This window comes from Sus scrofa, chromosome 8 (assembly GCF_000003025.6).
Source record: "Sus scrofa isolate TJ Tabasco breed Duroc chromosome 8, Sscrofa11.1, whole genome shotgun sequence".
NCBI classification, from domain to species: domain Eukaryota; kingdom Metazoa; phylum Chordata; class Mammalia; order Artiodactyla; family Suidae; genus Sus; species Sus scrofa.
The window spans coordinates 135,187,136-135,215,035 of record NC_010450.4 but is presented as its reverse complement, the minus strand read 5'-3'; the positions used below and the strand labels follow the sequence as shown (position 1 = coordinate 135,215,035).

Genomic DNA, 27,900 nt, shown 5'->3' with positions numbered 1-27,900 from the left:
TAAGAACGGAATAAAACTTGCATTGTTTCCCCTGTCAAACTGTCTCAAGTTATTTTCAGACCCAGCCGGGGATCCCGAAAGGGTTGAGAAACGCTTTTCCTCCCTACATGCTCAATAGCAGTTCATTTATTTCCTTGCACCAGTGTTTCAGTCAGGGGCGATTTTGCTCTAAGGGGACACTGGGCAACGTCCGGTGACAGTCTGGTTGTCACGTGTCAGGGTGGGAGGATAGCTGCTACCGGTGTTCTAGTAGATAGAGGCCAGGGGTGCCCCTCCCCGTCCCTTCTCGCCCCTCCCACCACCCCATCCCCACCAACAAGGAATTACTTGGCCTGCTAGTGAGGCTGAGAAATTCGGATTCTTGTTTGTACGAAGATTTGAGCAGTTTACAAGCTTATATACATAACAAGATACAACAATGAAGAAACTAGGCGCAAATAAAGCCTGGAGCAAATTTAGCTCTTACTCTAAGGTTCCTGTATGGTGCCTGACATGGGCTGCACATTAGACTCTGAGCCTCCTGCCAGGCAAAGCGAAGAGGGAACACAAACATCTAGCAAATTAATTATATCCATAAAACAAAAGCAGACTGAGATCTAGAGAAATTTCTTATCAGCCTCCCCGAAAAGGAAATAATATGTGACACGCAGTGTCTAAAGCTTTTATCATTGTCTCCACTGCAAACAGAACGACGACTTTCCTGGACCGATTCCCTGATAAAGGGTCACAGCACCACGCTGCGGTGGAATCCCTGAAAGCAATCACTGAGAAGAGAAAATGATCCCATATGAATTAGTTACCTCTCTGATACTCTGGGACGATTCAAGATTAAAAACCATAGGTATATATTTGTCTTTGGTCCTCTTAGGGCCGCACCCGTGGCATATGGAGGTTCCCAGGCTAAGGGTCCAGTCAGAGCTACAGCCGCCAGCCTACACCACGCTCATGGCGACGTCGGATCCTTAACCCACTGAGCGAGGTCGGGGATCAAACCCGAGTCCTCATGGATTCTAGTCGGGTTTGTTAACTGCTGAGTCACGATGGGATCTCCCACCAGTGGGGAAGTTTATTTATTTATTTATTTTTTATTTTTTATTTTTTTGTCTTTTTGCTATTTCTTTGGGCTGCTTCCGCGGCATATGGAGGTTCCCAGGCTAGGGGTCGAATCGGAGCTGTAGCCACTGGCCTACGCCAGAGCCACAGCAATGCAGGATCTGAGCCGCGTCTGCAACGTACACCACAGCTCACAGCAACGCCGGATCGTTAACCCACTGAGCAAGGGCAGGGACCGAACCCGCAACCTCATGGTTCCTAGTCGGATTCGTTAACCACTGCTCCACGATGGGAACTCCCAGTGGGGAAGTTTAGAAAGGAGAATTGGCCAACACAGGCTACAACTTGTATTTAAATGATCCATTTAAAATACACTGATTGTTTTGTGACTACATGGCCCGTCAGAGTCCCAAAGTTCTACATCATAGAACCTGGAAAACTTTTATAGCGGGTGTTACCAAAACCCACCCACTGTGACGATTAAAAAAAAGCAATAAAATTAGGCTCTTGGCGCCTAATTTTAAGTAATGTTGCTTCCTGGTCAGGCCTGTGAGACAAAGAAATTACAATATGGAACCTTAGGTTATATAAAGAGATGACCTTTTAAAAATACCACCCACTTGGCTCTTTTCTGATTCCGGCACATTGGTCTGTGGAGGGGGTCAGTGGCCTTGGAATTGATGTTTTTAAGGCTGCCCAGGTGATCCCAAGGTGCGTGTGGCTTTGGCAGTCACTGTATCAAATGAAGTCTATCCAAAATGGTCGGGGTACTGAAGCAGGGCGCTTGCGTCTTTCACACAAAAACAAAACACCCATCTACCCTCAAATTTCAGATCTCCCCGCCACTTCATTTTTAGCCCGAACATGTGTACACTTTAAAACTTCGCTCAAATAATATGATCAATGAAGGCAAATCTAAAAATCACAAAAATGTCGAAAAGTTTGCTCTGCCTCCATACACGGCCAAGCGCTATTGACATTTGTGATGAATGTCCTTCCACCGACTCCAATACAAATAATTTTGTGCGCGGGAACACGCCCTAATGAGGATATTCCCAAAGGTGGCAGTAAAACCCCTTCTGCAGTGAAGAGACGGCTCCTTCCCCTCTGTTATAACTGGGGAGCAGGCCCTCATCTTCGGGGGGATCCAATCATGGTGCTCTAGCTCAGAATTACCGTTTAATCAGGTAAGACCCTGCCGTGACTCGAGTTGGTGGAAAGCAGCAGGAGTCTGTCCAAGAAAGAGTTTGAGTCCTTCGAGCTCACCTCACAGCTTATTTCCGTCTCACTGGCTGAGTGAACACATCTTTGTGTTACCTTGGAAGCCCCAGTTCTAGTGCAGCTCTCATGAGAACCCTCACCTAAGTCAGATTCCTCACTGAGGCAATTCTTTTTTCCCCCAGACTCATGTCTTGGCTTTATTCTCCATGTTCCTCTCTTCACATCTTTCTTGGGACTCTTTGTCCCCAGGAGGAACTCAGCGGGAGGAATCCCTCCAAAAGAAGAAGTAACACAGCTCCTCGACTTGCAGAAGCCTTGGCTCCGCCCAGGCTCGGCCGTCTAGTGTCTCCCCGTAGCAGTGCACTAATCCTGTAAGTGCCTCGGAATTAACATCATGGCTAAAAGAACCCGAAGACCCATGAAGGCGAGCACTGACGTTTACATCTTGCTTCGACTCCGATCTGAACTGGAATCGCGGTCCTTTGAATCAGGTGGGTGGAGATGACTTACCTGGTGAGCCAAGGCTGCTAATACCTGTGCCCTCCTCAGCACAAACGTCCTGAAGGGACTGGGTTGATCTTTTTAAAAAACTGTTTTGGTAGACATCACCCTTGTTAAGTGATTTTAGCTTTTGTTTTACTGGCAGCAGGGGTGAGGAGAAAGGTCCACGCCCCCACCCAGAGCCAACAAAGTGTACGGGTGACGGAGGTAAAGAGGGTTAAACTGGTGCTGGTTCTTAGTCATGAATCAAAGGTCCAATGTTACAGAAGGGTGATTTGGGGGGTGTCGGGACTCTGTAACTTGAGCAAGTCCCATCTCTCCAATGCTTTCTAAGAAGATGACAAAGCCATTTGTGAGTGCTCTGGTCAGGATACATGGATATCAAAACTTCAGTGGAAATTATCTGGTGGCTATGAAACACCTGTGTTGATACATTTACTTTAAGAAAAAGGCAGCAGCCTATACAAACACTTGTTTATAAAATATTTCTTGGCGTTCCCTTCATGGCTCAGTGGTGAACAAACCTGACGAGGACCCATGAGGACGCAGGTTCGATCCCTGGCCTCGCTCAGTGAGTTAAGGATCTGGCGTGAGCTGTGTTGTGGGTCTCAGATGCGGCTCAGATCCTGCATTGCTGTGGCTGTGGTGTAGGCCAGCGGCTGTAGCTCCGATTCGGCCCCTAGCCTGGGAACCTCCATATGCCGCAGGTGTGGCCATAATAAAATAAAATCAAATAAAATATTTCTTTCTCCCAAAAGCCTCCGGATGTATTTTCCTAGAGCATAATCTATGTGCGAAGGGGGCGGCCATTAAATTCACATGTGTATGTCTCCATTTTCACCTCCTGTCCCCACCCAACCTAAACGAGTGCCCAGGTAGCCTGCAGTGCCAATTTCTCGGTGAAGCCGATGGCTAACCAGCCAGGCCGGCTCAGTGCTCCAGGCTTCCTCCGCGTGTGGCTAATATACCCAAGGCTGGTGCAAGGCGCATCTTTGGGTTGCTCACCTGTCCAGAGGTGAACTAAGCACATCCTCAGGGGCAATAAAGTGAAATAAAAGAGGGAAAACTTTGGAAAACTATTTAGGCCCCACCCCTTTACACACGCAGGGGGTACAAGGGCAGCACCCCATACAGTTCCCTGCGTCCCAGGCCTCTCGAGACGCCTGTCTGGCCCTGATCAGCTGTTTCCAGGCCCCTTGCCTCTCCCAGGGTCTGGGCTCCACCGGGACTGGCCTCTTATCTTTTTACCCTGACACAGCGCCTGGAGCAGCGCAGACGTTCAAGACGTACTTTTGAAAAATCAATGAAAGAACAAATGTATGAGCATAGACATTGTAAGCCTCACACACACAATTTCAGCATCTCCAGGCTAGATATCCATCTAGGCGTCAGAAATGCTACTTCCCAACCCCCACTTGCCTTTTATCAACCATCTTTAAGGAATGCCTTTGCCTTAGGGACCTGGAAGTAAGAGAGAGGGAAAAAAAGGCTTCTTGTTTCCTCCTTTCTTTAAATCATGCAAGAGAGAGAAGCTAATCATGGCCTCAACAGTGAAAATACTGAGACACGCCTTGGTAATATTCGCTAGTAACAGGGATGCACGTCAGGAAAGGCAACGAGCGACCAGACTGTGATGATTTCAAGAGATCGTTTTTTGCTATATTAAAACAGCATTAACTTCGGACCATAAAATAACAATAAACCTCGAAGGGACAGAAGCAGACATGTATTTTCCGCCCCGCCCTGCCCCCAACTAGGAAAAGTAATTCCAATAGCAAATCTTGAAAGCAAATGCAAAATAAGAGAAATTTCCTAGAAGGAATTTAGAAGATTCTGTTCAAATACATGAGTCTTGAGGATACGATCATTTCTTTCATGATTAAGGACACTTTTTTCTCTTAGAAAAATGTATCTTCATTTTTAAAGAAAGATGATATACACAGGCTCTTCAGAATCCCCACTCTCAAATTTAATTGAAAAGACAAATACATGTTGGAGACATGTGGATTTTAACTTAGTGAAAATTCACTGAGGCAAATGATTCATACCTACTATTCATTCTGCCTTATGTTAGTTACATGGAAGATTTCACTGGCTCCATAATTTTTGATTTTTTAAATAATTTTTCTTCTTTTGAAAGAGGATGAGAGAGAGACAAGAGGTTTACAACACTGAAATTATTGCAAAAATACTTACCACACGGAGGTAAACTACAGAGGACAGCAGCTCAGGTCCACCAGGAGAAGCCTGGGGCACTCTGGTTTTGATCCTGCAGCCTAGGGCTGTAATACCAAGGGTGGGGTTGGGGGTGTGGAAAGGCAGGAGGTGGGACTGGAGGAAAAAAAAAAACACTCAAGCCGGGGCTGCCTTTACTAGCAGAGGTGGGGCGGGGTGGGAGTCCTTGTTCCTCTGTTTAAGAAAGTGGGCACTGGATTTTATCTCGTTCCATCTATTTTATGTGACATTTGCCTGACAACCTGTTCCCTTAGACAGCAATATTTATTTATGACTGGGCAACAACACATTTTATGAAGGTCCAAGGCTTAATTTATTTAGGATTTCTCTAATTCATTTACTTCCTAAAGGCATTTATGGGTCTTGAAACATGTTTAACAACATGAACTGGGCAGCTGGTCTTAGGTCTCAGAAATGCTAAAGACATATTCGACTTTCCTTCTTGTCAGGTTGCTGAAACAGTTCATAATCTAAGCCAAAGAGCTGTACGGTGGAGACAAGGGGCTGTATGGAAGGGTAGGGGCAGAGTGGGACAGTCAGTGGCATTTTAGAGCCATCTGTCTGGTGCCAGGGCAAGCCTGTCATCAGGGAGCCACTGAAGGGGCAGCTTTATGGAGAAAAATGGATGCAGAGGGCTTGAGCAGGGGTGGATGGCTGCTCAAAAGGATGGCTTGAACAGAAACTCCAACAGGAACGGCAGTTCTTAGGGGCTGGGCAGAGGGATGGCAGAGGGGATGAGTCACGTCATGAATCAGCAGGTGGGCACAGAGGTACACAACACTTTGTACAAAAAAACCTCGATTGTTTCCGGGTTGCTGATTAAAAAATTGTTAGTTTAGCACAGGTTAAAATGTCCTTCATTCCTCTCGGTGTGACTCTGACAAATCATATTTTCTTTCACGTGGTGTCTGAACAGAAAACCTGAATGAGTCACCTCACTAAAGCTGTGGCACAATGGGATCGACGGCCTCTTGGGAGCACTGGGACGTGGGTTCGATCCCCAGCCCGGCATAGTGGGTTCAGCATCAGATCCCAGGCCCAGGAATACCAAATACCATATGCGGCCAAAAAAAAAAAAAAAAAGAGGCTGTGATTTGCTGCACGTCTAGTATGTGTTGAGCTCAAACTCGTTTTGATACATGCATCAGCAAACAAATTCACCATGTGATATTCATAGCAACCCTACATGTCAATATCCACATAATAAAAATAAAGGAACAGAGCCCAGAGCCCTACAGCAGCTAGTCTGGGAGGGGGACGTTTGAACCCAGGCTTATCAGCACAGAAGCCCATGTTTCCCCTCCCGATTCTCAACTCCAAAATGGCAGGGACAGCCCCGGCCTCTGGGGACGTGGTGAGGGCTGAATGAGATGTCACAGCGCGCCTGGACCCATGCAGGATGGGCGACAGAGTCGTGCTCTGCCTCGCTGTCAGCCCTGCTCTTCCCCAGGATGAGGCTCTGTCTTCGGTCCTTCCAGAGTCCTCTGGGACGGGCTTCCCTTGGGGCTCACAGCGGAGTCTTCTGCGTCCCGTCCCCTCTCACCTGCCTCATTCTGCAGCTGGACGCTGAGCCCTCTGAAGGACAGGTGGCGGTCCCTGTCATTAGCATGCTTTTAAAGCTGGGCCCGAAGGCATGAGAGGAAACTCAGGGATTTGCGGGATCCTATAAAAACGTCTTTAGAGTTATGGTCTAAGCCGGTCGCACAAGTCTAGGAAGAGTCATTCAGAGATCAAGCGAATTCTGTCAAATGGAGAAGGATCCAAGGTTTGGGGACTTCCATCCACTTACACCAGTCCAGCATTCTCAAGGGCCACCGGGTCACCTAGGATGGGAGTGAGGTCAGCACCTCCCATGTTCCCGTCTCTGGTTCTTTCCTTCATTCACTCAACAAACCTATCCCTACTGAGCACTCGCCGTACATCAGGCCTGTGCGAGGTGCTAGGGGACGATGGCGACAAACAGGTTTCCTGCGGTCATGATGCCTACGCGATTTCGTCCCAGTAAAGGAGAGGACAAAAGAAAACTCATGCAAACACAAACCCCAAGTCAACACAGCAGTGACGAAACAGTTGCCTGCTGTGTTAAGGGTTTCGAAGAAAGTCATCAAAGGGCTGAGATTCGGAAGAAGAGGGTGGCGGGAAGGAGAGACCGACCTTGGGCAGGGCTGGCAGGAAAGGCCTCCCTGGAGCAGGCACCGGGGAAGAGCCGGGCGGCCGAGTGGGAACGGGGTGGAGGATGAGCCTCCCTGCAGAGAGCAAAGTCCCGGCGTGAGCTCAGCGCTTTGAAGAACTGAAAGGGGGGCTCTCTAGAAGAAGCTGTGTGCTTTCCAGTGGACTACGAGGGGAGCCCTTTAGGTGGCAGGAAGAGCTTTATAGGACCACTCAGGGACGACCCCAAGAAGAGCTATATCTTTAAGGAGACAGACTGGCACACTGCTCTGTGTGTGTGTGTGTACACTGGAGCTGGGAAAATCATCAGGCCATTTGTTTGTCTTTTCATGATTGAAAGACGTGGCACGGCCACAACCTAGCTAGTAATACTCTTTTCTTTGCAAACAGGTGCCACAAGCATTGGGGCTGAGAATGGGTAGATTTAGTGGTTGTTGACCAGTTTCTTGAGAAAAGCGTTCAGGTTGGGTGTGTGTGACTCCTGATACTGACCAGACTGCTTTAGAGGGTCCTTGCCATTTTCAAAGAGGACTAAGTAGCCACTGGCCTGTGTCACATGGGTACTGCCGGGAGTGAGTTTTGGAGATACCACTTTTGGGGTTAGCCATTGAGTAAACGTCTCTCATATGCCAGCCAGGATGGCATAGCAGGGCCACCTGTGGCCTCTGGACTTGGAATCACCACTGGCTCACTGCGTGACCTTGGACTAGTTAGTTACATCTCTTCTTCTGGACTAGTTACCATCTCTGTGCTTCAAATTCCTCCTAGGGTGACTGTCAGGGTTAAAAAGTCCACATGTGTGAGCAGGATAGAAGTACATAATAGCCACTCAGCAAATGTTGCTTTTTTTTTCTTTTCTCCCTTGGGTTAGGGAAGTGGAAAAAAGGACTCATAATGAAAAGAAATTGAGGAAGCGAAATCTTCAGACTTGCCATGTGGAATGCGGACCATGGGGGGAAAACTGAAATGGGTCCCACGTTGCTAGCCTGGGACGCTGCTTGGCGCTATCATTGAAGACACTTTCTGACTCGAGTCACAGAACATTAGGCAAAAAAAGGGGTTTATTGCCTCATGTCTGAAAAACCCTGGGTACAACTGGCTTTGGGGCCAACTCGCTCCAGGGCCCAACCCATGGCCAGGGCCCACGTCCGCCTCCTCTTGGCTCTGCTCTGCTTCATGCTGATGCCTCACCGTCTCAGACTTCACGTGCCCTGTAGCGCCAGGCTTGTCCTCCCAGATCCGGTGCAATAAATAGGTAAATAACAATAACATTCATAGCCACCTTTGCTTCCATCCTAGGCAACCGCTCTTCCTTTCGGCAGGTACTGACACTTGCAATTTCCATAAGAGTGACACAGGTAGGAAAACTGAGGCAGATTAAGTACTAGCCCAAAGTTGCAAAGGAGAGACAGAGCGGGATCTGAGTGCCAGTGGTCTGGTTTCGAAGTCGGTGCTCCTGACAGTAACCTGCGGGGGATCCGAAGCACAGAGAAGTGCCGCTTCTGGAAGACAGCCACCGTCTTGGCGGTTCGAGTTGCAGTGCGTTCGTTCTGGGCTCCTGAGGCTGGAAGAGGGCGATGCCTAATTGTCCAGGCTGAAGTCACATGCCCATCCGGAGGTGGGCACGCAGAAGTGGATTCCAGAACTCCGGGGCTGGGGGGGTGGGGGTGGGGGTGGGGAACAGCCCAGCGAAAGGATATCGATACTCTCTTGAGAACAGACAGCGACACAAGAGCTCTCCGTCACAACTGAGAGAGAAAATAAAGAAGAGGAAAGGCTTTGGGGGGAAATGATGCGGTCAGTATCAGAGAGCTAAAGTTTGACGGGCGAGAAAAGCATCAGTGTGCATGTGCGGCTCCTTGGACATCTTGATTGACCCTTGGAACAAGATGATAATAAAAAGCTGAAAATAAAATGATAGCAGAGAACTACTGGGCAAATGACAATGAAAACTCTGCAGGCTAAAAGCACTTAGAGTATGGAGAACATCCTTATAGAGTGAAAAACAACGCAAATAAGAAAGATGTAACCGTCTAAAAGTAGACAGCAAAGAACTTAGAGGCTAAATACATTTAGGCAAGGAAAACGTACAGCGTTATAATGAGAGAATTCAAAATACCTCTCACAATTAGCCAGAATTAGTAGTCAAAAAGTGACTCCTTATGCTGTAGGCCTTCAACTTATCCAGTGTTGTTTGTCAATCTTATCTCAGTAAAACTGGAGAAAAAAAATCACTCAGTCCAACACAGTAATACAGTGTTTTACTGGTCAAAACATTATTCAGATGATCAGACTATTGTTATACCAAGTAAAATATAGTACATATAAGGGCTTCTTCCATCCTACAAATAAAGAAAATTTTTTTTTCATAAAAATGAAAAATTATAGGAAGTTCTGTTGTGGTGAGGCAGGTTAAGGATCTCGTGTTGCCTCAACTGCATCGCAGGTTGGATCCCTGACCTGGAAAAATCCACATATGGTAGGTGTGGCCATAAAAAGAAAAAAAAGAAAAGGCAACTTAAAAATTACCAATAGTTGATAATGTGAGAAATTTTCTACTGGGTCACTTTGCTGTACAGTAGAAAATTGACAGAACCCTGTAAACCAGCTACAATGGAAAAAAATAAAAATCATTATATATAAAAAAATTATCGGAGTTCCTGTCGTGGTGCAGTGGTTAACAAATCTGACTAGGAACCATGAGGTTGCAGGTTCAATTCCTGGCCTTGCTCAGTGGGTTAAGGATCCAGCATTGCGTGAGCTGTGGTGTAGGTCGCAGACCCAGCTTGGATCCCGCGTTGCCGTGGCTGTGGTGTAGGGCTGTGGCTACAGCTCCAATTGGACCCCTGGCCTGGGAACCTCCATGTGCCGTGGGAGCGGCCCTAGAAAAGGCAAAAAGGCCAAAAAAAAATTATCAATAGTTAAAAATTAAGGGGAAAACTCCTTGCTAAGTCTTGGATCAAAGTGGAAATAAAAGGGGACGCATAACTCTCTAGAAACCAGTGGAAAGGAATTTAATTCTACTGAGATTCATAGGACCCTGAAAACAGCGCTAAGAGGAATGTTTAGAACTCCAAAATGCCTTCGCGATTTAGAAGTAAAACCAAAAGAAATAAAGGAACCAAATGTTCTTCCTAAAAGTTTAGAAAAAGAACTCAATAAAGGTGAAAGGTGAAATTAATGATATAGAAAAAATAATAGAAAGGATACAATAGTAAGAAGAATAAGTAAGGCAACATCTATTGAAAATAATTCCAAAAAGTCCAAAAGTTTATTGACTAGACTAATAAACTATATATTCATATGAAACAGACCAAAAAAAAAAAAAAAAAACTTGCAAGCTAAATAGGGAGAGAGAAAAAAGCAGTAGAGGTTAGGAATGAAAAAAGAGTCATAACCCTGGTATGCGAGAAATTTCAGAATTTGAGACACACTACAGGCAACTCTACAGCAATGACTATGAAAGCCTACAGGAAATGTGTGATTTCCTGGCAAAATACAAACTATAACAGAGCCAGGAAGAGAGGGAAAAAGCAAAAAGACCGAGCGTACGGTGCTTGGAGGTCAGTGGGGAGAAGACTTTAGGGCCAGGCGGCCTCACAGCTGAGTTTTAGTTTGCCTCTAAGGCTCCAAGAATTCCCGTGCTGAGGAAGTTAGCTACACACCCTCGCAGGACCGGGCGACTCACCAGAATCCAAGGCAAAGAAGAAGAGGATGAATCCAAGCTGCTGGCAGAACACTTGTTATTAGAGCCAATGTAAGAAACTTTAAAAGCGAGACTGGTTTTTTGTAGAAGGGGAATCATTTTTGGTATTTCGTTTGAGTGACATTACTGGGATGCCCAAGAAGAAATACTCAGCCGCTAATGGGAAACATGTGTCGGAAGAGAAGGTGGGACCAGAGAAGTGGGTCCGAGAACGTTCTGCTGAGGTCACGTGCGTGAGTGAATACGTCACCAAGGAAGAGAAGACGTATTCCCAGAACTTCAGCTTGGGAACCTGGGGTTGGTCCAGTGGCGCTACTGACTGACCACGTGATTCTGGCCGCACCACTTGAGGGCTCTGACCTTGCGTCCTCAGTTCCCGAAGAGCTGCAGTGCCCCCCTCCACGGAACATCAGTGTGATGTGCGCCGTGTGTGTGGAGGTGGCTGGCGGCCAGCAGGCACTATGCAGATCAGGGATTTTGGTGAAGATGGAGCTGCCTGGGCTCCAACATTGGGTGCCAGCCTCACCTCTTACCTCGTCCTTCAGATCTCAGCCCCAGGGCCTTCCCTGATGTGCCCGTGGCCCAGTGCCACCGTCGCAGCTGTCATGGCAAGCCCACACTTGTTACTGTGTTGATTTGATCTGCACTCGCCTCTGCTCTCGGGGGCACCCCAGGGGAGCGGGCTCCACATCCATTTTGCTCCCTGCTGGGAGCGTGCTACCGGGGACACTGCAGTCTCTCCAGAAGCAGTCGCTGGTGAATCGAGGGGGAAGCCAGGAGACCCGAGGGAGCAGGAAAAACAGAAAACCACAAAGCCGTAGAGAGATTTTTGGAAAAGAGGTGGGGCTGCGATGCTGAATGCTTTACGAAGCAAAATTGAGGAGGAATTCGAAGAAGCCCCAGATTGACTCTACTCTGCTGTGACTAGAAGGTTGCTGCCGTTTCAACAGAGGTTTAAATGACAAGCGGCAAAGGTGTTGGATAAAAATAGTCTCTGGGTCCAACTCATCTATGACAAAGGAGGCAAGAATATACAAGGGAGAAAGGACAGCTTGTTCAATAAGTGGTGTTGGGAAAGCTGGACAGCCACATGGAAAAGAATGAAATTAGAACACTCTCTAACACCATACACAAAAATAAACTCCAAATGGATTAAAGACCTAGATATAAGACCAGACACTACCAAACTCCTAGAGGAAAACACAGGCCAAACCCTCTCTGACATAAACGACAGCAACATCTTCTCAGATCCACCTGTCAGAGTATGACAATAAAAACAAAAATAAACAAATGGGACCTAATCAAACTTCAAAGTTTCTGAACAGCAAAGGAAACCATAAACAAAACGAAAAGACAACCCACAGAATGGGAGAAAATCTTTGCAAGTGAATCAACTGACAAGGGACTAATCTCCAAAATCTATAAACACGTTCTGCAGCTCCATACCAAAAAAACAAACAAGCCTATCAAAAAATGGGCACAAGATCTAAACAGACAGTTCTCCAAAGAAGACATACAGATGGCCGAGAAACACATGAAAGGATGTTCAACATCACTCATTAGTAGAGACATGCAAATCAAAACCACTCTGAGGGACAACCTTACACCTGCCAGAATGGCCATCATCCAAAAGTCTACAAACAGTAAGTGCTGGAGAGGGTGTGGAGAAAAAGGAACCCTATGACACTGTGGGTGGGATTGTAAATTGGTGCAACCACTGTGGAAAGCAGGGTGGAGATTCCTCAGAAAACTAAACATAGAACTACCATTGGATCCAGCAATCCCACTCCTGGGCATCTACCCAGAGAAAAGCACGACTCACAAAGACACATACACTCCAATGTTCATTGCAGCACTATTTGCAGTAGCCAAGACATGGAAACAACCTAAATGTCCATCGACAGAGGAGTGGATCAAGAAGATGTGGTACATATACACAATGGAATATTACTCAGCCATTAAAGGGAACGAAATACCAGCATTCTTTGCAGCATGAATGGACCTAGAAATTATCATGCTAAGTGAAGTCAGCCATACAATGAGACACCAACATCCAATGCTTTCACTGACGTGTGGAATCTGAAAAAAGGACAGATGGAACTTCTTTGCAGAACAGATGCTGACTCACAGACATTGAAAAATTTAGGGTCTCCGGAGGAGAAAGGTTTGGGGGGTGGGAGGATGTGCTTGGGTTATGGGATGGAAATCTTGTGAAATTGGATTGTGATGATCATTATACAACTACAGATGTGATAAATTCATTTGAGTAATAAAAAAAAAGATGAAAAAAAAATAGTCTCTGGGTTTCTAAAGGAGGGAACTGTAAATACTGAAACCCTTGCTATTTCTGTTAGGGGTTTGGCTCTAGGTCCCCTTGCCCCGTGAAGCAAGAAGACAAAAGGCATGTGAATCCAGCAGAGTAACTTGAATGGAGCTGAAAAACCTTATCACAGAAAGCCACGTGTGTGTATTCTACCCCACAGGTCTGCAGTCGTTGCTAGAGAAGTTTCCAGTTACTAAACTTTTGTTCAAAACCCAAGCACTGTTAATAACACTGAATTATATCCTTGAACGTTGCTAAGAGACTAGATCTTAAATGTTTTCACCAACAACAAGAAACGGTAATCATGTGATCTGATGGAAAGGTTAGCTACAGGTGGCAGTCCTTTCCACTACATAAGCGTATCAAATCAACAGGTTGTACACTTTCAACACACACAGTGTCAGATGTCGGTTATATCTCAATAAAGCTGGGGAAAAAAAAACAAGTCCTCAGTGCTGTAATGAATCTCGGTTCAGTTTCTTTGATTTGTCTCCGGAGAAACTGTCAGAGTTAATTTGGGTCCATGCATTTTTGTGCATTTAATCATGTTCACACACTATTTCATAGTGTGTGCTCTCATTTTTCTAAGCTTAGCTTTCAGTTGGGGAATATGAAATATTTGGATATTTTATTCCTATTAGACTCTATGGATCAGTGCTTATATGTATCCTAAGAATTCCAGAGGTAAGAGCAACTAAGCTTTATATACAATCTGTCATAAACTAAAATGCAGTATCTTTATCTCTTGGGGGGGTCTTACCCTCTTTCTTTAGTGTATGGTGGAGACTTCCAGTGATTACATTTTTAAATATCATGGGGAGTTCCTGTCGCGGCTCAGTGGAAATGAATCCGACTAGTATCCATGAGGATGGGGGTTCAATCCCTGGCCTCCCTAAAAAGCAAAAATAAATAAATAAATATTACGGTAAAAATACAGATAACTTAAAACTTACCAACTCACCTATTATTAAGTGCACGGTACAGGAGAATCAGATCTATTCACATTTTGTGCCATCAATCTCCAGAATTTTTCATCGCACAAAACTGAAGCTCTATACCCATCAAGCGACGACTCCCCGTTCCCCCTCCTCCTCAGCCCCTGGCAACCACCCTGAGGATAACTTTTCTTATTGGGCCAGTTTCCTAGAAGTTCTGCCTGAGCAGCTGTGCTTATCACATCCCTGGGAAATCGGAATCTATTTACCCATGGAAATTAGGGTGTCATTTGGCTAATTCAGAGGATTAGTGATTAGATATAATTCTATGCCAAGAGGAAAGAAAATTCAAGGGTGGATTCATAAACACTAAAAGGCAGACAGAGTTGGGATACAGGCAAAGCAATTTAATTCCCGGGCATTAGTCACATGCCTTGTGCATGAAGGAGTGAATGGGTTCAACAGCTGGAGGACGCGTAGAGGTCATTCAGGTCAGGCAGTCACTCATTCAGCAAAGATGTATTCAAAACAGTGAGGCCCGACCCTGACCTCGCACTTGGCACTGAGTGAGCTCCCTGGCCTCAAGCAGCTTGCAGTCAAGTAGTCTGGACAAGAGAAGGCAGGTAATAAGCATGTGTTTATTTGCTGCCCCTTCCATGTATTCCCACATGCTACGGATATCCTTTTTACCTCGAATAAACTGAGTTTGATGGCAAACCTGGAGATAGCCGTGTCTGTAATTTAAAAATTACTTTTTTGGAGTTCCTGTTGTGGCTCAGCGGTAACGAACCCAACAATATACATGAGGATGCGGGTTCGATCCCTGGCCTCACTCAGTGGGTTAAGGATCTGGTGTTGCTGTGAGCTGTGGTGTATGTAGGCCACAGACATGGCTCGGATCCCAAGTTGCTGTGTCTATGGCGTAGGCCAGCAGCTACAGCTCCGATTCGACCCCTAGCCTGGGAACTTCCACATGCCTCAGATGCAACCCTAAAAAGCAAAAAAATAAATGAATAAATAAACACAATTTCTCGTTTTCCACTGTCTTTTTTGCATCAATGCTGAAACGTTCACCACTTAACTGAGTTTGGCTGATGTGCTCTGAATGTCTACTAAGCACTTACAAATCCACAATCACGTTTGCTCCTTAGAAACGCCCCGGAGGAGGCTATTACTATTATCACTCTTATTTTGCAGAAGCTCAGAAAGCCTGGGTGACTTCCAGAGTCACAAAGCTAGAACAAGTAGAGTCAAGATGGGACTCAGTTGCTCTGATGAAACGCAGTGCTCTCTTGACTCCCTGTACCTTAAGCACAGCTGGAAGGCTGTCAGCAGGTGGGCATCAATTCAGATATTTATGGAGCCCTTGCTGTGCCAGGCGTCTGGGATAGTGCAGCGAATGTGATCCAAGCGAGCCAGTCCTGTCCTCAGCTCATATCATGGCCGGAGAAGACAATGACAGACAACCCCAAATGCTAAGCATTGCAAAGCGGGTGCTTTGGGAGAGTAAACCGCAAGAAATCTCACCTAGGCTGGGGTAGGGCAGGAGGTGGGGGAGTCATGCGTGGGCAGGAGTCACAGACAAGTACTTTCTTTCTGAAAACAAAGCTTCAGACCCTGCCCTTAACTGCTGTTGGCTGCAACCAGACACATTCACGCTTGTTTTGTTTTGTGGGCGAATCCAGTTACTACCCAGGTGGGTTCAACTGAATTGTGGGTAGTAAAACCAACCCCACCCAGACCAGTGAAACTGGTTTTAGGGTTTTCACATCCTGTGAAATAAACACCCTGTGAGATATCTGTTTAAATACTCTCATTTTGGAGAAAAAAAAATGAAAATGAGCTCCGGTGAGAAAGTGGCACTTGACCCATCACCTATTCTGTTAGTGCCACTTTAAGCAAGGGAAAGACATTTCCTCTTTGTGGGGAAAAAACTGCTGTTTGACCTGATGCAAGTCTTGAAAAACTGACCTCTGCATTGCTCTCTTCCCTCACGTTAACACAATCAAAGGACAAGTTGACAGGAAAGTATTACCAGGAAACCGTTGCAAAAGTCAATAGTAGCACTAGAAGGAATTCACTTGTGTTTTAAAAAAAGGGGTGGGGACATGTTTCTTCAACTATTTGCATTCTGGATGTAGTTCCTCAATGTTCATTTTAATACACGGTATGACCTTTAACCATTGTCACTGGACATTTGCCAGGCTCAGAATATGCTAGACACCCAGGGTGGTTCACGCCACCGACTCCGAGATAATAAGGATGCAACAGAGACTTTATTCTTGCCGTGCTTCTACAGATTGTAGCCTAAGACTCCAAGAATCTTGCTTTCTGGACTTTCTGGGGCTGCCTCAATTTTGGATAATTCAGTTCCTGCTCAAACCACAGCTCCTCAGAGACAAGGGACCCCCCTTGTCTCATATGTTGCTGTGTATCTGTCTCCAATGGAGTGTTTGCATGTTGCACATAATTAGCAGATTATTTATGTAGAGGAGGAAATACTTTCCTCTACTCTTCTAGGTTCTTTTGGCCAGTCTACTAATTAAATTGACCTAAGACAGATTAACAGGAAAAAAACAAATCTAATTATATTTGTACAGGAGCCTGACAAAGACAGTGAGCCCCAAGGACAAGCCAGGCAACCTCGGCTTATGTGTCATCCTGAGCTAAGGAATGGGATGGGGCCTGGCGCTTCAAAGGGGAGACGGTCACTCACAGGATGGTGAGAGCAGATGTTTGGTCATTAGATGTATGTCATAAAAGTCACCTTTGATAATAACTCTTTGTCTGGACCAGGCTCCCTAACTAAATTCTTTTAATGGGGAGGTAAAATTTCCTCTTGAGTCTGCTGGGTCTGGATTGTCTTCAGCTTAAAATAATCCACATGCCAGAGGGGCACATTTTGGGGAGTCCTGGTTGTACGTCTGACAGTACAGAAATCATGGTCACCACAGCGGTGAGAGACATTTAGCAAAGCCAGAGATGCTGGAGTGTCCGTGAAGAATCTCCGCTTCATTCATTTGCTAACCCACTGATACCCTGCATCAACAGTTGGTGAATACTCTTGGGTGCCCCCTACTATTGCTGGTGCCCTGGATACAGACATGGAGAAAACAGGCAAAAATTCCTGCCCTTGTAGAGCCTGTGCAGCCCTGTCCAGCAGGCAGGACAGAGACATATGAAAACTAAGCACATGGTATAATAGATAGAAGGAGACGATATGAGAAAAAATTAAGTAGTGGAGGGGGCTAGGAAGTATTGGAGGGGTCTGTTTTCGGTTTTGGACAGAGTCCTCAGGGCAGGTATTTTTGAGCAGACATCTCAAGTAGTTTTGGAGGGAGCCTTCGGGGCAGACAGACTGCAGGTTCAAGGTGGGGTTGTGCCTGGCACTTTTGAAGAAGGGCAAAGAGGTCAGGGTGGCTTGAGCAGTGAGAAGAGCAGGAGATAAGTGGGAACAGATCCTGTAAGGGTTTCACAGGTCTTCCCCAGAGTGGGGGTAGAATCAGAGCTGCACACTGGCCTACACCACAGCCACGGCAACGCAGGATCCGAGCCGCATCTATGACCTACACCACAGCTCACGACAACACCAGATCTTTAACCCTCTGAGCAAGGCCAGGGGTTGAACCAGCATCCTCATGGTTACTAGCTGGGGTTCATATCCATGGAGCCACAGTGGGAACTCCTAATCCCTTTTTTTTTGGCCACACTAGCAGCATGCAGAAGTTCCCAGGCCAGGGACTGGACCTGCACCACAGCAGCCACCCGAGCCATTGCAGTGACAACATCAGATACTTAACCCACTGAACCACATGGGAAACTCAACCTTTATATAACATTTATTAGACGTGAGCACTATTCTAAGTACTTTTGGTATATTTACTCATTTATTTCCTATATCAGCTTCATGAGATAAGTCTCAGTCTCGTTTACACAAATGAGGAAACTGTGGTTCTAAAAAACCGAGCCATCTCTCTGTGGTCACACAACCTAATGAGACTCACTCAATTCAAACCCAGGCAGTTTGGCCGGGGCCCATTTCCTTTTCCAGGACACACAGTGAGACTGCATTTTCCAGCCTCGCTTGCTGGTTAGGTTGTGGCCATGTGATAGGGTTGTAGCCAATGGGATAAGAGCAGAAGGGACGCGTGTTCTGTCGGCTTCTGCATGCAATCCTTTATTCCCTTCCCTCATCTTCCAGCTGAGTGCAGTGAACTTTAAGGTCCTAGGAGAAGATGGAGCCCCAAGATGAAAGGAGCCTGGGTGTTTAATTGGTCACGTGGAAGCCCTGCTGCAGATCAGGAACTGTCACTTGGAATTTACGTAAGCTTCTATTATGCGAGCCGCTGAGAGTCAGGCATTGTTTTGAAAGTCTTGAATTTAGGGGTGAAGGTGGCATGGCCTTCACACAGAAGAGCACCCCGTCTACGCGGGGAGGCAGACGTATACGAAGCAATCCTCTGATAAAGGCGCCAAGAGCGAAGCCTGCTCTTACCAGAAGGAGTTCCATTAAACTAGGAAGTGGAGTCACACTACCCGATGACGTCTGAATAGGGAGACGGCGGTGCAGAGGAGTCTGTGGTGAGAAGGTCCGGGGAAGAGCAGCGGGGCCATCCAGCCACAGTTGGGGCAAAGGCACGAAAGGCAGAGGCGTCTGGGGCAGATGAGGTCTTCTCTCATCCAGTCCATCTCTGTTTGCTTTTGTTTTTTTGTCTTCTTAGGGCCGCACCCATGGCATATGGAAGCTCCCAGGGCTAGGGATCCAATCAGAGCTGTAGCTGCTGGCCCAAGTCAGAGCCATAGCAACACCAGATCCGAGCTGCATCTCCTTAACCCACCAAGCAAGGCCAGGGATCGAACCCACAACCTCATGGTTCCTAGTCGGATTCGCTTCTGCTGCGCCACGATGGGAACTCCAGTCCATCTCCTTTTGTGCTCACTCCTGCTTTCCTTCCCCACACACCTGCCTCATGCCTTCAGCTTCTGACCTGAGAAGGCAGTATACTCCCCGGTTAGGGATGTTTAGTTTTTTTTTTTTTTTTTTGGTCTTGTCTTTTTTTTGTCTTTCTAGGGCCGCACCCGCTGCATACAGAGGTTCCCAGGCTAGGGGTCCAATTGGAGCTGTAGCCGCCGGCCTACACCACAGCCACAGCAAGGCCAGATCTGAGCTGTGTCTGCGACCTACACCACAGCTCACGGCAACACTGGGTCATTAACCGTTGAGCGAGGCCAGGGATCCAACCCACAACCTCGTGGTTCCTAGTCAATTTGTTTCTGCTGCGCCCCGACAGGAACTCCCGCGGTTGGGGATGTTAAAGAAAAAGGTGCTCTGACCCTTGTTCCAACTGTAAGGAGGACTTTATCCAGGACTCTTGGGATAGCTGTCCAAACTATCACAACTGGGATGAGAGATGAGGCTCAACTCTGAATGCAGAAAACACAGCTGGGGATTTATAGTCAATAAGCAGTCTGAGGAGGTCAGTGGATAAGTGGAAAAGTACTAATGATGCCGGAAAGATGTTGCCAAAATCTGGGTTCTTGTTCACGCAGCTATAGAATGAACGTCGTGAACACGCAGGCAGCAAGCAAGCAAGGTCTTTATTACAGGAAAGCAAACAGCTCCCAACACAGCTGGGAGGAGGGGAGAAGAGCCCCCCCCCCCCCATTTTCTTTTTCTTTTTTGTCTTTTTGCCTTTTCTAGGGCCGCTCTGGCGGCATATGGAGGTTTCCAGGCTACGGGTCTAATCGGAGCAGTAGTCACTGGCCTTCACCACAGCCACAGCAACGCAGGATCCTTAACCCACTGAGCAAGGCCGGGATTGAACCCGCAGCCTCATGGTTTCTAGTCAGATTTGTTGACCACTGCGCCACAACGGGAACTCCTATTTTCTTTTCTTTCTTTTTTTCTTTTCTTCTTTTGCTTTTTAGGGCCACACCTGGAGGTTCCCAGGCTAGGGTTGAATCAGAGCTGTAGCTTCTGGCCTACACCACAGCCACAGCAAAGCAGGATTCAAGCCTCGTCTGAGACCTGCACCACAGCTCAAGGCAATCAATGCCAGATCCTTAACCCACTGATCTAGGCCAGGGATCGAACCTGCGTCCTCATAGATGCTAGTCAGATTTGTTAACCGCTGAGCCACGATGAGAACTCTATTTTCTTTCTTTTTTTTTTAATCCCCCCCCCCAGACTCTATTTTCTTATACGGGTTTTATCCCTTAAAGATGGGAGAGTACGAGGGCCGGGGGTGGGGGGTCCCAGAAGGATGTGGTTTCTCCCATTGGCCTTTTGCCCAGTTACCTATGTCAGTCCTTGTCCAATAAGGGCCTTAGGGGTGGAAATGTCCCCTCGGTCTCAGGGTTTCTTTGCCCTTCTCGTCCGGCAGACTGAGTCACAGGGGTTAGAGATTAATGTCCCTCTGGGCGTAGGTCCACTCCCTACAGTAAACAAGGCCTGTGGGGATGTTGCTCCTTGGAGCCCTTAAGCCGCACACGTTGATCGACCGCCCCATCAAAGACGGCCTCGCAGCCCATGCTCCTCCCTTGACGGAGTTAGGACTCTGCCTCGCTGAGAAGACACCAAGGGCAGGGGGTTCTTGCTCAACGGACCTAAAAGGACTCTTGCTGAAGACAGGCCAGGGTGGCGGGGGGACCAGTGGGAGGGGGAGGAATTTTATCAGACACCCAGGGGTTCTCTCAACCGACGCAGCAGGATTGCTGTTACAGCAGGACTCAGCAAGGTCAGGATGGGGACGAGGTTGAGGCCTGGTCGAGAAGACGGCTCAGAGGAGCCGCACCAAAGTCTGGTTACGGAGGACGGAGCTGTGACCAGGCGCTCGGGCTCCTGACCTGGAATGCCTGGCTCTGCCTTCTCATTCTGTATCATCTTGAGCTAGTTGCTTGGCCTCTCTGTGCCCGTCACATAGGGATAAAGGTGATACCTACCTCGTGGGGACACTGTGACAAACACGTGATTACAGACACAACGCACGCAGACCAGGGCCTGGCGCAAATGTTAGCTGCGGATGCTGGTGCTGCTTCTCTTCACCCCCAGGACTAACTCCTGTGACCGCAGAGCGGACCTTTAGGAAGCAGAGCAGGTCAAGCGAGGTCAAGGCCTTCTTGGCGTCTCCGCAGGCCCCTTCGCTTGGGTTATCCAAAGGAACTTGCCAGACCTCTATTGAGTCTCCTGTTTCCTCCTTTTTAAATGAGATCAGTGACTCAGGCCCTCTCCCTGAGAGGCTTCTGTAAGAGTCAGTGGAGACACTTTTGTGCAGTTGTAAAGCTCTATTCAAATGTAAGGGATTATATAAGGCACCACACCTACCCTTCCTTCCCTTCCTGCCCTGCCTACATTTCACTGGCCTTTCAGTAACCTCTCGCCAGCATCCCCTTCCTCCGACCTCACCCACCTTGATACTCATTTACTAGGTCTTACTCAGGGTTCCTAGCCGGATTCGTTTCCACTGCGCCATGACGGGAACGCCCTTACTAGGCCTTACTCCACTGTCCCCCACGCACCCACCTGCTGCCCACAGGCCCATCAGCCACAACCCAATCTGGACATCAGGTTACCCTCACCCTTGTCCTCTTATATTTCCTTAAAATTTTGAGGAACTCGGACTGAAGAGGTCTCAGTAGCACTGCCAGAGAAAGCACAGGGTGCCCAGTTAAGTTTGAATTTCAGATAAACAATGAATACATTTTTTTAATACAAGTATGTGCCAAAGGCTGCATGCAACACACTTATACTAAACAATTATTTAGTGTTTATCTGAAATTCAAATTTAAGGGTTTCCTGCTTTTTATTGATTAAATTTTCTGGAGCACTGGGATGCAGGTTTGATCCCTGGACAGGCCTGGTGCAGTGGGTTAAGGATCTTGTGTTCCCGCAGTTGGGGTATAGCTTGCAACTGCAGTCCAGATCTGAGCCCTGGCCCAGGAACTCCATATGTCATGGGGCAGCCAAAAAAAAGTAGGTATGTGTATATATATATATATATATGGAAATGGAATTGGGAAGGCAAGTGACAGGGAATTGGAGCGTTGCATGAAAATATCCAGACTTATTACTTTCCTCATCTTATAAAAATCCAGGGCCCACAGGCCTATCATGGTACGAATTGGTCTGACATTCTCTAAGGAAAAGGATAGTGAGAACGTAAACTCTTTCTTTTACATTCGCCCAGAGTGGTCTTTCTAGAACAAAGATTTGATCACGTCCCTGCTTTAATCATTGATTTTGCAGGGCTCTGTAAGGCGTGGTACCCAGGCAAAATCCAGCTGCCTTCTTGTTTTGTAAATTAAGTTTTATTGGAACAAGCCATGTTCATTCATTTTCATTTTGACTGTGTCTGCTTTTGTGCTACACTGGCAGAGTTGAGGAGCTGCAACAGACTGTCTGGCCTGCAGAGCCTAAAATATTTATTATCTGGCATTTTATTAAATATAAAATTTCCCAAACTTCCCCTCCTCCTTTCTTCCTGGTGAAATCCTACCCTAAATGTGAGTTAACTCTCTCTACATATACCCTAGAATCCCTGCTTCTTTGTGCTCCCACAATAGTTTACATCTGTGGTACTTTTTGTTTGTTTGTTTGTTTTGGCATTTCTTGGGCCACTTCTGTGGCATATGGAGGTTCCCAGGCTAGGGGTCTAATTGGAGCTGTAGCCGCCGGCCTACACCACAGCCACAGCAACGCGGGATCCGAGCCGTATCTGCAACCTACACCACAGCTCACAGCAACGCCGGATCCTTAACCCACTGAGCAAGGCCAGGGATCGAACCCACAACCCCATGGTTCCTAGTCGGATGCGTTAACCACTGAGCCACGATGGGAACTCCTGTAGTACTTTTTTTTAACCCGTTATAATTACAGGTTTGGTATCTATCTCTTCTGTTAGCAGTGGTTTTCTTGGATGTCAGGAACTATATCTTGTTTTTCTTTATAGCTTTCTGAGCTCCTAGCACAGGGAAACACAGGTATCTGTTGAATAAATAAGAGAGGTAGCTACAATGAGAGGAGCTTGGGTGTTAGATCCAGAAAGGTCTATTTTGAGGTCCAGTCTCTTCCTCTTCCTAACTGTTCACTTACTCAATATTGGTTAAGCAAATTACTGAACCTCGGTGAGCTTTGTGGGGATAGTAATACCTGGTAAGACTTCAATGAGAGAATGCTTATAAAGCACATGGTGTATTGTTCACTCTCTTCCCATCCTTTTGGATGAGGGGAGAGAGAGGAGATACGAAGGGAGAGCAGTGGTATCCAAGGAAGAGGTAGGTAGAGGAGACCAGGAGGCCAGTTTACCACTCAGCGTTAGAAACGTCTGAAGCCTCTGAGTTGTTTGATGGGCCTGTCTCCAGACCACCTCTCTGCCTGCGGTTGGTTCTCTCTGAGCATGGGAACAAGATTAGGTACAGACACAACTGTGCTGGGCCTGGGGATAGTCACCACACCACAAACCAAAGACCTGTCTGGACGGAACCACAAATACACACAAAGCCTCAGGCGGATGTAATGATTAAGATGCTCAGCGCGTCCCAGAGTCTCCACAGATGTTTCCGACGACCCTTCTCCAGACTGTGGGCATCTCCCTGCCTGAGCTTCCACGTCCATTCACTGCACAAAGAGAGCCCTGCCCCGCTGTGCACCTGTTCTTCAGCCTCATTTAGATACAGACTTTCCCCTCTAAACCTAGGAAGTTAACTCTTGGACCAATGGGTCAAGAACACATCACAAAGGAAATTAGGAAATATCTTGAGGTAAATGAAAACAAAAGCACAACATACTAAAACTTACGGCATGTAGCAAATCACAACTAAGAGGGAAATACCTGTATTTTAAAAATGAAGGAAGATCTCAAATTAACAATCTAAATTTACACCTCAAGGAACTAGAAAAAGAACAAACAAAATCCAGAGTTATCAGAAGGAAGGACTAATAAATACTAGTGCAGGAGGAGGAAATATTTGTGATCTTTTAAAAAAAATTAGAGAAAAAAGAAAAAACAATGAAATAGGGAATATTAAAAACAATAGGAAAAAAATCAACAAAATTAAGAATTAGTTTTTTTTTTTACAAAATAAAGCAATTGCTTTTTATTTAAAGCATAAAATGCAAGAACTCCATAAATCAGATTTTTTAAAGCACACACACACATTTTTTCTATTTAGATGCCTCCGAACAATGTGGTGGGGCATTATGTCTGTAGCTTCCTTTTGAGAGGGTCAGGGAGAAATTTTTTTCTTTGTACTCTAAGAATTAGTTTTTTTTTTGTTTGTTTGTTTGTTTGTTTGTTTTTTTAGAATTAGTTTTTTTAAAAGAGCCACAAAATTGGCAAGCCCTTACCTATACTAAGAGAAGACTCAAAAAACAAAAATCAGAAATGAACATGGAGACATTTATACAACTGGTACCACAGAAATAAAATGGATTGGAAGAGACTACTTTCAACAATTACTTGCTAACAAGCTGGATCACCTAAAAGAAATAAATTTCTAGAAATACATAATCCAACGAGACTGAATAATGAAGAAATAAAAAACTAAACAGACCTATAATTAGCAAGAAGAATGAATTAGTAATCAGAAACCTCCCAACAAAGAAAAGCCCAGGACTAAATGGCTTCACTGGAGAATTCTACCTACCAAACATTTAAAGAAGAATTAACACCAATTGTTCTCAAATTCTTCCTAAAAAGAAAGAGATGGGAACACTACCAAATTCATTATATGAGTTCAGCATTACCCTGATACCCAAATGAGACAGACACTAAAAGAAAAAAAAAATTACAGACCAATATCCCTGAAGAGTGTTGAAGTAAAAATCCTGAACGAAATACTAGCAATTTGAATTAAACAACAATTAAAAGGTCTATACACCATGTCTAAGTGGGATTTATCTCTGAAATCAAGGATGGTTAAATACACAAAAATCAGTCAATGTAATACACTATATTAATAGAATGAAGGGAAAAAATCACAAGATAACCTTAGTTAATGTGGAAAAAGCATTGGACAAAATTCAATACCCTTTTGTTCAAAAAATTAGGATTAGAAAGACATAATAAAGGCCACATGTGGAAATCCCACAGCTAGCATTCGACTCAATGGTGAAAAACCGAAAGCTTTCCCTCTAAAATGAGGAACAAGGCAAAAATACCTACTATTACTACTTCTATTTAATATAGCACTGAATGTTCTAGACAGACAATTAAGCAGGATAAAGAAATAAAAGGCATTCAAATTGGGAAGGAAAAAAAATATTTCTATTTGCAGATGACATATACATAGAAAACTCTAAAGACGCCACCAAAAAAAAAAAAAAACTGTTAAATCTAACAAATTCAGCAAAGTTGCAGGACACAAAATCAACACACAAATAACAGCTGCATTTCTATACACTAATAATCTGAAAATTAAATTTAAAGAAATAATCTCACTTAAATAGCATCAAAAACAATAAAATACTTAGAAATAAACTTAACCAAGAAGTCAAAAGTCTTACTGTAAACTACAAAACACTGCTGAAACTTAAAATAACATAAATAAATAAAAAAATATCTCATGTACTTAGATTGGAAGACCTAATATTGTTAAAACTTAACGTTACACAGTAGTTCCTGTTGTGGCTCAGTGGGTGTGGGTTCAATCCCTGACCTCTCTCAGTGGGCTAAGGATCCAGTGTTGCCTTAAGCTGAGCAAAGGTTGCAGATGTGGCTTAGATCCCATGTTGCTGTGGTGAAGGCTGACAGCTGCAGCTCTGATTTGACCCCTAGCCTGGGACCTTCCATATACCACAGGTATGGCCCTAAAATGAAAAAGGAAAATAAAATAAAATTTAATATTACTCAAAGCAACCTACAGATTTAATATAATCGTCGTCAAAAACACAATGGCATTTTTGCAGAAATAGAAAAATCCAGTCTAAAATTCATATGGACTCTCAAATCCCCTTGAATAGTCAAAAAATCTTGGGAGTTCCCATCTTGGCACAGCAGAAACAAATCTGTCTAGGAACCATGAGGTTGTGGGTTTGATCCCTGGCCTCGCTCAGTGGGTTAAGGATCTGGTGTTGCCACGAGCTGTGGTGCAGGTTGCAGATGCGGCTTGGATCTGGCATTGCTGTAGCTCTGGCATAGGCTGGCAACTACATTTCCGATTAGATCCCTAGCCTGGGAACCTCCATATGCTGAGGGCGTGGCCCTAAAAAAGCAAAAAAAAAAAAAAAAAAAAAAAAACCCAAAAAAACTTGAGAAAGAAAATCAAAGTTGTAGTCCTTATACATTCTGCTTTCAAAACATATTACAAAGCTACAGTAATCAAAATCATATAGTACTGGCTTAACGCCATATAGACTAATGGAACAGAATAGAGTGCTCAAAAACAAGCTCTCAAATACATGGTCAAATAATCTTCAACCCCACAATGGCAAAAGGAGAGTCTCTTCAATAAATGTGCTGAGAAAACTAGATATCTACATGCAAAAGAATGAGGTGGACCCTTACCTTACACCATATACAAAAATTAACTCAAAAGGGAGTAAAGACACAAGTGTAAGATCTGAAATTATAAACATCCCAGAAGGAAACAGGTGATACATTATGATATTGTATTTGGGAATGATGTTTTGATGTGATGCTGAAAGCACAGGCAACAAAAGTAAACAGAGACAAATATGAATACATCAAACTTTAAAATTTCTGTTCAGCAAAGGAATCAACAGAGTAAAACAACCAACGGAGTAAAAGGACAACATACAGAATTGGGAGGAAATATCTGGGAATCACATATCTAATACAGAGTTAATATCCAGAACATACAGAGAACTCCTACAGCTCAGAAAATAAATTTCAAAAGTGGGCAAAAGACTTGAATAGACATTTCTCCAAAGAAGGTAAAAGTATATGAAAAGATACTTAACATCACTAATGATCATGGAAATGCAAATATAAACCACAATGAGATATCACTTCACACCCATTAGGAGAGCCACTACCAGAAAAAAGAAGGAAAGGAAAAGAAGGGAGAAAGAAAGGAAGAAAAGAAAGAGAGAAAGAGAGTAAGAGAAAGAGAAAGAAAAGAAAAGAAAGGGGAAGGGAGGGGAGAAAGAAAGAAAGAAGGAAGGAGAGAAAGGAAGGAAAAATTCCAAGTGCTGGCAAGGATGTGGAGAAATTGGGACTCTTGCACATGGTTAACAGGGATCTAAAATGGTACAGCCACCATGGAAAGAGTATGGAGGTTCCCCCCCAAATTAAAAATAGAATTACCATGTGACACAGTAATTCCCCTTCTCAAAGAGGAGACAGGAACTCAAAGAGATATTTACATGTTCATTGCAGACGATTCACAATAACCAAGAAGTGGAAGCAGACTAGATGTCCTCCGATGGGTGAATGCATAAAAGAAACGCGTCACGTAAAATGAAATACCACTCAGTCTTTAAAAACAAGGACATCCTGTCATGAGGTACAATATGAGCTTTGAAGATATTATGCTAATGAAATAAGCCAGCTACTAAAAGACAAATGCTGCATGATTCTACTTATGTGAGACCTATGATGCGGTCAAAGCCACAGAGACAGAAAGTAAGACGGAGGTTGCCAGGGGCTGGGGGAGATGAGAATGGGGAGTTACCGTTTGGTGGGCACAGGATTTCAGTTTGGGAAGATGAAAAATTTCTGGAGATGGGTGGGTGATTGATGGCTGCACAACAATGTGAATATACCTAATGCCACAGAACGGCATGCTTAAAAATGGTC

At 45.3% G+C, this 27,900-nt stretch overlaps 1 protein-coding gene and 1 long non-coding RNA gene across 4 annotated transcripts in view; one reads left to right on the top strand and one right to left on the bottom strand.

The window, feature by feature from the left end:
- LOC100524999 (placenta-specific gene 8 protein) overlaps positions 1 to 15,736 on the bottom strand; it is a 36,816-nt gene extending 21,080 nt beyond the window's left edge. The window contains exons 1-2 of one of the 3 annotated variants that reach the window (XM_013989429.2): positions 15,671 to 15,736; positions 13,969 to 14,100 (exon numbers count right to left, since the gene is read on the bottom strand). In XM_013989429.2, coding sequence (XP_013844883.2) covers positions 13,969 to 14,023 — 55 coding nt within the window. In that variant the 5' untranslated portion in view covers positions 14,024 to 14,100; positions 15,671 to 15,736. Of the gene's footprint in view, positions 1 to 4,971; positions 8,928 to 10,867; positions 11,059 to 13,968; positions 14,101 to 15,670 lie in introns of those variants that run through there. The other 2 variants (XM_021101806.1, XM_021101808.1) reach the window with 2 other exon arrangements.
- LOC110262194 lies at positions 1,113 to 27,900 on the top strand. Its single transcript, XR_002346886.1, has 2 exons — positions 1,113 to 2,765; positions 27,481 to 27,900. It is a non-coding gene; the product is annotated as an uncharacterized LOC110262194 (long non-coding RNA).